This window comes from Salmo salar, chromosome 02 (assembly GCF_965601325.2).
Source record: "Salmo salar chromosome 02, fSalSal1, whole genome shotgun sequence".
NCBI classification, from domain to species: domain Eukaryota; kingdom Metazoa; phylum Chordata; class Actinopteri; order Salmoniformes; family Salmonidae; genus Salmo; species Salmo salar.
This window is the reverse complement of record NC_138292.1, coordinates 94340797-94352448: the sequence shown is the minus strand read 5'-3', so window position 1 is coordinate 94352448 and position 11652 is coordinate 94340797. Positions and strand designations below refer to the sequence as shown.

At 41.5% G+C, this 11652-nt stretch overlaps 1 protein-coding gene across 1 annotated transcript; it reads left to right on the top strand.

Moving 5' to 3' along the window:
- Positions 1 to 1185: 1185 nt before the first annotated feature.
- LOC145864277 (uncharacterized) lies at positions 1186 to 4875 on the top strand (the record flags this gene model as incomplete). Its single annotated transcript, XM_082969757.1, has 1 exon — positions 1186 to 4875. A coding segment is annotated over one exon (1908 nt), but the record flags the coding sequence as incomplete, so codon positions are not given.
- Between the last annotated feature and the right edge of the window lie 6777 nt (positions 4876 to 11652).

Below are 11652 nucleotides of genomic sequence, written 5' to 3'. Positions count from 1 at the left end.
ATTAGCATGTGACGTTCAGAACTAGCATACCCCCCCGCAAACTTCCGGGGAATTCGCTAACATTTTACTAAATTACTCACGATAAACGTTCACAAAAAGCATAACAATTATTTTAAGAATTATAGATACAGAACTCCTCTATGCACTCGATATGTCCGATTTTAAAATAGCTTTTTGGTGAAAGCACATTTTGCAATATTCTAAGTACATAGCCCAGGCATCACGGGCTAGCTATTTAGACACCCGGCAAGTTTAGCACTCACCACTATCAGCTTTACTATTATAAAAGTTTGATTACCTTTTGTTGTCTTCGTCAGAATGCACTCCCAGGACTGCTACTTCAATAACAAATGTTGGTTTGGTCCAAAATAATCCATCGTTATATCCGAATAGCGGCGTTTTGTTCGTGCGTCCCAGACACTATCTGAAATGGTAAATCAGGGTCGTGCGCATGGCGCAATTCGTGACAAAAAAAATCTAAATATTCCATTACCGTACTTCGAAGCATGTCAACCGCTGTTTAAAATCCATTTTTATGCCATTTTTCTCGTAGAAAAGCGATAATATTCCGACCGGGAATGTCCATTTAGCTAAACTGAGGAAAGTAAACAAAGCTTTCGGTCGACGCGGGCACGAGCCTGAGTCTCACAGTACTGTAACCAGCCACTACCCAAACGCGCTACTTTTTTTCAGCCAGAGCCTGCAAAGCCACGATTCCGCTTTTTGCCGCTTTCTGAGACCCTATGGCAGCCGTAGGAAGTGTCACGGGACAGCTAAGATCCTCACTCTTCAATAAACAGAGACAAGAAGAACGACACCTTGTCAGACAGGCCACTTCCTGCCTGAAACCTTGTCAGGTTTTTGCCTGCCAAATGAGTTCTGTTATACTCACAGACACCATTCAAACAGTTTTAGAAACTTTAGGGTGTTTTCTATCCATGTGTAATAAGTATATGCATATTCTAGTTACTGGGTAGGAGTGGTAACCAGATTAAATCGGGTACGTTTTTTATCCAGCCGTGTCAATACTGCCCCCTATCCTAAACAGGTTAAGACAATTGTCAAGTAATACTAACATTCATTACAGACGTCAATTGTTGTACAGTATCATGGCTACGCTGTTGGCATCACCCTTTTCAGTGGATTTCTGCTGTTGTGAGCCTTTAACTATCTGTCTGACTTGTTCACACAGGAGAGAGACGTGACTATCATGGATCCTCTGGGGAGCCTCAACATCATGATGCTAACGAGTCAGAGAAGAGTCTGTCCAGATTCTATCACCTCAAGAAACACCAGCAGAGACCCACAGGGAAGAAATCTATCTGTTGCTCTGACTGTGGAAAACATTGCAAATCTTCATCAGAACTTAAAATACACCAGCGAACACACACAGGAGAGAAATCTCACCACTGTTTTGATTGTGGGAAGAGTTACTTAAGATTAAAAGCACTAAAAGTACACCTGAGAATTCACACTGGAGAGAAACCTTACAGCTGTGATCAATGTGGGAGGAGTTTTACTACATTTTTCTCTCTGACTCTACACCAGAGAATACACACAGGAGAGAAACCCTACAGCTGTACTCAATGTGGAAAGAGTTTTTCTCAGTCAAGCAACCTGTTGTCACACCAGAGGATACACACAGGAGAGAAATCTTTTAGTTGTAATCAATGTGTGAAAAGTTTTATTTCATCTAGTTACCTGACTGTACACCAGAGAACACACACAGGAGAGAAACCTTATAGCTGTGATCAATGTGGGAAGACTTATATTTCATCTTGCCATCTGACTAGACACCAGCGAGTACACACAGGAGAGAAACCTTATAGCTGTAATCAATGTGGGAAGAGTTTTACTCGGCCAGACAGCCTGATATCACACCAGAGAACACACACAGGAGAGAAACAATATAGCTGTAGTCAATGTGGGACAAGATTTGCTTGGCTAACAAGCCTAGTATCACATCAGAAAACACACACAGGAGAGAAATCTTATAGCTGTGATCAATGTGGGAAGAGTTTTGCTGCATCTGGCTCTCTGACTCTACACCAGAAAACACACACAGGAGAGAAACCTTATAGTTGTGGTCAATGTGGGAAGAGTTTTACTACATCTGGCTCTCTGACTCGACACCAGAGAAGACACACAGGAGAGAAACCTTATAGCTGTGGTCAATGTGGGAAGAGTTTTACTACATCTGGCTATCTTACTCTACACCAAAGAACACACACAGGAGAGAAACCTTATAGTTGTGGTCAATGTGGGAAGAGTTTTACTACATCTGGCTCTCTGACTCGACACCAGAGAAGACACACAGGAGAGAAACCTTCTAGCTGTGGTCAATGTGGGAAGAGTTTTACTACATCTGGCTGTCTCTCCAGATCAAAACACCTCAAGAAACACCTGCAGAGATCCACAGGGAAGAGAACTCACTGCTCCTCTGACTGTGGGAAGACATTAACATCTTCATCAGGCATTAAAATTAATCAGAGAATCCACACAGGAGAGAAATCTTTTAGCTGTGGTCAATGTGGGAAGAGTTTTACTAGGTCAACCAGCCTCATATCACACCAGAGAATCCACACAGGAGAGAAACATTTTAGCTGTACTCAATGTGGGAAGAGTTTTACTTCGTCTAGCCATCTTACTCTACACCAAAGAACACACACAGGAGAGAAACTTTATAGCTGTGATCAATGTGGGAAGAGTTTTGCTGCATATGGCTCTCTGACTCTACACCAGAGAATACACACAGGAGAGAAACCTTATAGCTGTGATCAATGTGGGAGGAGTTTTGCTAAATCTTTCTCTCTGACTCTACACCAGAGAATACACACAGGAGAGAAACCTTATAGCTGTGATCAATGTGGGAAGAGTTTTGCTGCATCTGGCTCTCTGACTCGACACCAGAGAAGACACACAGGAGAGAAACCTTATAGCTGTGGTCAATGTGGGAAGAGTTTTACTACATCTGGCTGTCTGACTCGACACCAGAGAACACACACAGGAGAGAAACCTTATAGCTGTGATCAGTGTGACAAGAGATTCTCCGGTAAAAGACATCTGATCAAACATCAGAAAATACATGAATGAGTTGTTTCATGATATCAATGATATAATGTCACAATGTAGAATGTTTTAACATTGTACTAGGAGTATTTTAATAGTGTCACAATGTAGAACCCTAAACGTTTGCCCCTGTTCTATTGATTTCAACATGATATGGATATTAGCCTCGGGGAAAATCCAGGCTCTGAAATGGAAGAGTACTATTTATGAGATATAATAAAAAGTGACTAACAAAAAAAGAGTTGTGTTACACTTACCATGTTGGTTACGCACTTGAATCAAAATGTATCTGGCTGTTTTCTACAAATTGTCCTCTAACCAGTGATGTACACATTATTCCCAGATTCCGTGTGGTTTTTGAGCTGTTAGTTTTAACAGGACGTGCAACCTCATCTCCCTCCTCTCGGCACAATAGATTTCAACATGATATCGATGAGTTATGACAAATAAGTGTTGTGTTCCTTTGTTTAGGGACCCCTAAATTTAAATGCATCACTCCAAAATGTAGTTGTCTTCTGCAGGTTGTCCTCTAACCAGTGAGGTAAAATATATCTCCATTTCCATGTGTTTTTTGTTTTGTTGTGTTAGTTTCAAGAGCAGGTTCTACCTGATTTCCCCCCAAATGGATATAAGATATGTGTTTTGCGTTTAGCTAGTGCGTTGCTATGGATCTTTATTTATTTTGACTGCACGTTTTTCCGTATTGGAGATGAGTTTTGTTTGGCCTCCTTCCAAGGAGACGAGAGTTCTAGAAGCTAGTGGGATTTAGAAAGAGGAGAGTTCTAGAATCTAGTGAGTTTTAGGAAGACGAGTGTTCTAGAAGCTAGTGGGATTTAGGATTCTATAGAAAGAAAAAGGAGAAACAAATAATACTATTGTATATTATTATTTAGAAATACGTGTTTTTTTCTTGTTTTTAATTGTTGACAGCCAGTAGACACCATGTTTATATTGGTGAAGGTGAAGCATTGTAGTTGATTATAATGTGAAATGGAAGTTGTTTTCTGTTGGTGGTGAGCAAACTTTTCCAACAAAAATATAGGATATATTTGTTGTCTTAAGGTGTTACAGGCTTTGGTTTTTCCATTTATGTTTTGAGGTTGGACTTTAGCACGTATAGCTCGTTAGCACGTATAGCTCGTTAGCACGTATAGCTCGTTAGCACGTATAGCTCGTTAGCACGTATAGCTCGTTAGCACGTATAGCTCGTTAGCACGTAGGACGCACTGATTGGTGTCACTTCGTTAGTCAGTATGTGTTACACCTGTGCTGGCTTGTCCATCTCGTTAGTGGGAAGGTGTTTCACCTGAGCTGGTCCAGGTTCTATTTAAGAGTGTCTGGCCCAGTGTTCCAGTTGTCTTGATACATGTGGAGAGTCAACACCTTTAGTTGCTCCACCTTTTTGGTTTACTTCCTGTCTTTAAGTTCGATGTGGATATGTCTTTTGTTTTCCTCTTCTTGGGCAGATTTAGTGGGTCTCATGGTGGGTGTCTTTTAGGTCCCAGTTGTTGTTACTAGTCAACTTTCAGTGGACACCCCCATAGTGTCTTTCAGAGCCCCTCCTAAAAACATGCTTATATTTGGGGTTGGATGTTGCATCCAATTAATATTTTAATCAATGGATTTTCCTTAGAATGCTAATTCGTCTTTCAGTTGTTAATCTTATGTTTGTTGTGGTAAATATTTCTGTTTATTTTCATTGTTTTATTTTTTTCCTGTGAAGCATCCATGTCTGAAATGTGCTGTATAAATAAAGCTTGATTTGAACATATTGCAAAATAAATGAACCCAATGACTGACAATCAACAGACTCTTGCAAAACCAATACGTATCTTGGTCCATCTTATTATGAAAAAAGTCAAAATAGTGCTGGTATGTACGTTTAGTATCACTTTTCAAGCAACCCAGTGCATTTGTTGAAGATAAATGTTTAATTCAACAATACGTCAAAGGATTCAACTACTGCAAACCGAAACAAACAAATGGATCAACCAGATCAATCCCACTTTTCCAGCCTGCTGAAGGCGTGGTGGAGTGGTAAACACCACCCCCGGCTCTACCAGGGGCTTGAGGTGGTCTCCCACAGCTCTGATTATGTCATGTTCTGTGGCCTTGCTGTTCCATTTCTTGACTGTCCCTGCAACACAGAAACACATTTAGTCATATTATATATTACACTCAAAGTAATGGATATGGAGCATCTATGGCCTCAGTTACACCTGGCACCTAAATGTGACTTCTGTCATCTGATCACTCCAAGCTGCATTAGGTTCAGATCTACCAGGATGGGCCTTTGACAAAGTCTGGATGCAGCCAGGCCACTGAATATGCATCAGCAATGTAAAGAGATGGGGTGAATGAGTGGGGAAAGGTACATTTGACACAAATGACCTTCATAATATCAAAGAACAAATGTGTGTGTCTGAGGGGAAATTAACTTTCATACAGCCAAAAGGGGTGAGAAATTACACCAATATCAGTGGACAATTTGCACTAATGTAAATTAACATAGATGGAACATATTCCTTTTTGCTGACGTGATGAACCGCTAAGGGGACATAAATATTTACCATCTAAACCATGTGTGACCTCTCACCTCTCTGGCTGTAGAAGTGTTCTTCCTAACCAGTCCCTCAACAGCTCTCTGACTGAGCTCCACCCTCACTGGGTCTTCAGAGGAGAGGAAGGCTGAGGAGGGATGGAAGGATGAATGGATCAGTCAGTCAATAAAGTGTAGAGCTGCTGTCTATGCTGTCTGACAAAATCACTATTTTAGTAGTTTATTAAAGTAAATTAGGCTTTATGACTGCTGAATACCAACTATCAATCACTTAGATCATGTATTTTCAGGTAGAGATACATCCTTGGGACGTCCCTAGCCCGTTGAAGTTGACTTTTAAAATGGTTAAGGTAGGGGTTAAGGTTAGGGTTTAGGGTAGGGATGTCCCAAGGATCCCAGATAGCATTGACCATTGTGCATTCTTCGTCTCTTTTACATAGCAGGTGATGGGTTCTGACTTCTGAGCTTGAAAATATGAAATATCCTCATTATGTGAAATTGAATGAATCAATAATGTATGTTGATGCTAATATGATGTACAATATTCCATGATGTTTCTATATGATAACAATACAGTAATATATTTAATATGATGTACAATATTCCATGATGTTTCTATATGATAACAATAGAGTAATATATTTAATATGATGTACAATATTCCATGATGTTTCTATATGATAACAATACAGTAATATATTTAATATGATGTACAATATTCCATGATGTTTCTATATGATAACAATACAGTAATATATTTAATATGATGTACAATATTCCATGATGTTTCTATATGATAACAATAGAGTAATATATTTAATATGCCATAAACTACAGTTTCACTAATTCATTTTAATTAACTTAATCATTATGACACACCCCTCACTATTGTCATTGGTTACACTAATTGCACTGTTTGTCTACATAACCTGGTTCAAGTATTCATGACATCACCCTGAGGAAGGCACAGTGATGCCGAAACGTTGGTAAATACCCTTTACAGTGCCTTGCGAAAGTATTCGGCCCCCTTGAACTTTTTGACCTTTTGCCACATTTCAGGCTTCAAACATAAAGATATAAAACTGTAATTTTTTGTGAAGAATCAACAACAAGTGGGACACAATCATGAAGTGGAACGAAATTTATTGGATATTTCAAACTTTTTTAACAACAAAAAAAACTGAACAATTGGGCGTGCAAAATTATTCAGCCCCCTTAAGTTAATACTTTGTAGCGCCACCTTTTGCTGCGATTACAGCTGTAAGTCGCTTGGGGTATGTCTCTATCAGTTTTGCACATCGAGAGACTGACATTTTTGCCCATTCCTCCTTGCAAAACAGCTCGAGCTCAGTGAGGTTGGATGGAGAGCGTTTGAACAGCAGTTTTCAGTTCTTTCCACAGATTCTCGATTGGATTCAGGTCTGGACTTTGACTTGGCTATTCTAACACCTGGATATGTTTATTTGTGAACCATTCCATTGTAGATTTTGCTTTATGTTTTGGATCATTGTCTTGTTGGAAGACAAATCTCCGTCCCAGTCTCAGGTCTTTTGCAGACTCCATCAGGTTTTCTTCCAGAATGGTCCTGTATTTGGCTCCATCCATCTTCCCATCAATTTTAACCATCTTCCCTGCCCCTGCTGAAGAAAAGCAGGCCCAAACCATGATGCTGCCACCACCATGTTTGACAGTGGGGATGGTGTGTTCAGGGTGATGAGCTGTGTTGCTTTTACGCCAAACATAACGTTTTGCATTGTTGCCAAAAAGTTTGATTTTGGTTTCATCTGACCAGAGCACCTTCTTCCACATGTTTGGTGTGTCTCCCAGGTGGCTAGTGGCAAACTTTAAACGACACTTTTTATGGATATCTTTAAGAAATGGCTTTCTTCTTGCCACTCTTCCATAAAGGCCAGATTTGTGCAGTATACGACTGATTGTTGTCCTATGGACAGAGTCTCCCACCGCAGCTGTAGATCTCTGCAGTTCATCCAGAGTGATCATGGGCCTCTTGGCTGCATCTCTGATCAGTCTTCTCCTTGTATGAGCTGAAAGTTTAGAGGGACGGCCGGGTCTTCGTAGATTTGCAGTGGTCTGATACTCCTTCCATTTCAATATTATCGCTTGCACAGTGCTCCTTGGGATGTTTAAAGCTTGGGAAATCTTTTTGTATCCAAATCCGGCTTTAAACTTCTCCACAACAGTATCTCGGACCTGCCTGGTGTGTTCCTTGTTCTTCATGATGCTCTCTGCGCTTTAAACGGACCTCTGAGACTATCACAGAGCAGGAGCATTTATACGGAGACTTGATTACACACAGGTGGATTCTATTTATCATCATTAGTCATTTAGGTCAACATTGGATCATGCAGAGATCTTTCAGTTTTATATCTTTATGTTTGAAGCCTGAAATGTGGCAAAAGGTCGAAAAGTTCAAGGGGGCCGAATACTTTCGCAAGGCACTGTAAATTACTGGGAGTTTATATATGGAGTGTGCGACTTTCTTTATTTTGATAGTTTATAGTTTATTTGCCGTTAGTCAGCACCTCCACACAAACTATTTTTCTGGGTGTGGCCAGCTCATGTTTTTTAAGGGTAGGTAACAACACATCCGCCACACTGATCCTCAACACAGGGGCTCCTCAGGGGTGCGTGCTCAGCCCCCTCCTGTACTCCCTGTTCACTCATGACTGCACAGCCAGGCACGACTCCAACACCATTATTAAGTTTGCCGATGCCACAACAGTGGTAGGCCTGATCACCAACAACGACGAGACAGCCTATAGGGAGGTCAGAGACCTGGCCGTGTGGTGCCAGAAAAACAACCTCTCCCTCAACGTGATCAAGACAAAGGAGATGATTGTGGACTACAGGAAAAAGAAGACTGAGCATGCCCCCATTCTCATCGACGGGGCTGTAGTGAAGCAGGTTGAGAGCTTCAAGTTCCCTGGTGTCCACATCACTAACAAACTATCATGGTCCAAACACACCAAGACAGTCGTGAAGAGGGCACAACAAAACCTATTCCCCCTCAGGAGACTGAAAAGATTTAGCATGGGTCCTCAGATCCTCAAAAGCTTCTACAGCTGCACAATCGAGAGCATTCTGACTGGTTGCATCCCTGCCTGGTATGGCAACTGCTCTGCCTCCGACCACAAGGCACTACAGAGGGTAGTGCATACAGCCCAGTACATCACTGGGGCCAAGATTCCTGCCATACAGGACCTCTTTACCAGGCGGTGTCAGAGGAAGCCCCCCCACACACACACTCTGTTATCATCTATGCATAGTCACTTTAATAACTCTACCTACATGTACATATTACCTCGACTAACCGGTGCCCCCACACATTGACTCTGTACCGGTACCCCCTGTATATAGTCTAGCTATTGTTATTTAACTTCTGCTCTTTAATTACTTGTTCCTTTTATTTATTATTCTTATTTGTACTTTTTAAAACTGCATTGTTGGTTAGCGGCTTGTAAATAAGCATTTCACTGTAAGGTAAAATTCGATTTGATTTGATAGACTCATAGTACAGAATGAATGAGTGACTGCCCAGTTCAACATCAGTTCACCGTCTCACCTCATACTGTATTGGAGCAGCAGCAGCTGACTGCCCAGTTCAACATCAGTTCACCGTCTCACCTCATACTGTATTGGAGCAGCAGCAGCTGACTGCCCAGTTCAACATCAGTTCACCGTCTCACCTCATACTGTATTGGAGCAGCAGCAGCTGACTGCCCAGTTCACCGTCTCACCTCATGCTGTATTGGAGCAGCAGCAGCTGACTGCCCGGTTCAACATCAGTTCACCGTCTCACCTCATACTGTATTGGAGCAGCAGCAGCTGACTGCCCAGTTCACCGTCTCACCCCATACTGTATTGGAGCAGCAGCAGCTGACTGCCCGGTTCACCGTCTCACCTCATACTGTATTGGAGCAGCAGCAGCTGACTGCCCAGTTCACCGTCTCACCTCATACTGTATTGGAGCAGCAGCAGCTGACTGCCCAGTTCAACATCAGTTCACCGTCTCACCTCATACTGTATTGGAGCAGCAGCAGCTGACTGCCCGGTTCAACATCAGTTCACCGTCTCACCTCATACTGTATTGGAGCAGCAGCAGCTGACTGCCCAGTTCACCGTCTCACCTCATACTGTATTGGAGCAGCAGCAGCTGACTGCCCGGTTCAACATCAGTTCACCGTCTCACCTCATACTGTATTGGAGCAGCAGCAGCTGACTGCCCAGTTCACCGTCTCACCCCATACTGTATTGGAGCAGCAGCAGCTGACTGCCCGGTTCACCGTCTCACCTCATACTGTATTGGAGCAGCAGCAGCTGACTGCCCAGTTCACCGTCTCACCTCATACTGTATTGGAGCAGCAGCAGCTGACTGCCCGGTTCAACATCAGTTCACCGTCTCACCACATACTGTATTGGAGCAGCAGCAGCTGACTTGATCGTTGATGCTAATCATCATGTTTGAATCTGAGAGTAAATAGAGCCGATTACAACTCTAAAAATGAAGGGTTCAACTGGAGTTGTTCTCAGATCCCCTAAGAACCGTAGGGTTCTTGGTCAATGAAAAACAGCCCCAAAATGTTCTTCAAAGAACTTGTTAGAAGGTGGGTTCATCGAGGAACCTCCGTTGTTGCTGGACTTCTTCCGGGAACTTCGCAATTACAACTGAAAACGATGGTGACAAGTTTGGATGCGACAACAGTTAAAAAGGTTAAGTTGGGTTGATGTTTGACTCTGAATATGTCTCGAAATAATTTATTATAATAATATAACATACTAATAATGAATAACGAAGACAATGATGGTTTTCTGTGAATATCTTCCATAACGTTACTATAGTTAATGAACGTAAATATTAGAAAGCCGGGTTTGACCGTCGGCGTTGTATGAGCTACAGTACAGTACCGTTAGCTAGCTAGCTAACGTTATGTCCTAACTAGGCACAACTAGGTTGGGATTATTTCCTCAACTATATTCTTTACCATATGTTGTATATCGTTTCCATAAAGCCAACAACAGCTCTTATTCCTTCCCTTTCTCTAATGTATTTTGTAATAAAATGAGCAAGTGTAGTGAGATCAATGCTTTACTTTACTAGGACTGGAGACCACAGCAGTGATTCTGCTCTTGCCCTACCTCTTCAATGAGGACCCGAGTGGCCTTTATGTCCGTGACAAGGTATGCCTATGCACCAATCATCTGTTTCTTCATAAACATAGGTGTGCATGCTTATATAAAACTACAGCTGAACATTTGTTCTGTTCTTTGTTAATTGTATGTGTATTCATCTTTTCTTACTTTTGTTGACACAGATTTCACCGCTCTTCACTCCTTTACTGCACATCGGTGGAAACCCATTTCACCATGAGAGTGAAATCCCGCTGGCCTTTGATGGGGAGAACATCCAGGCCCTCGAGGACGTCCCCGTGGGACTTGGGGCTCTGCTACGGCTGTATTTTTATTTTCCCTTAAATTTCCCCAAAATTTCAGAAAAACACTTATGTTCTTTAGTTAATGTGTTCTGGAGATAAGAGAAGTTGGGGTGAAGTTACCAGGGCATATATATATTATACACACATACAATTCATCATATTTTAATATATTCACAGAATCCATATAAAACGTAAGAAATTCTCAGGTAGTCATGACAACCATTCCATTTGCTTTTTCAAGGACTCTCCATGGCTACGAAGCAGCTCTCCAAACATACTCCCAGCAGAACCAAAAATAAACTTTTGTTTCCCAGACAATGACCATATTTCAACGGCATTCACACAACTCCCATATAACACAGCCACACAATGCTATTCTCAAACATACCTAATCAATTAGTTGTTTTTCAACAATATTTTAACCTGCAGGAATATTTTCACATTTCTATGTCATGGTTAGTTCCTAGGATAATGTAACTCATACATTTACATCTTTCAATAATTCTAAAATGGGGTCCAGATATAAAACAATTTTAGGTGCACCTTACTATCTTATACTATATCATAAAT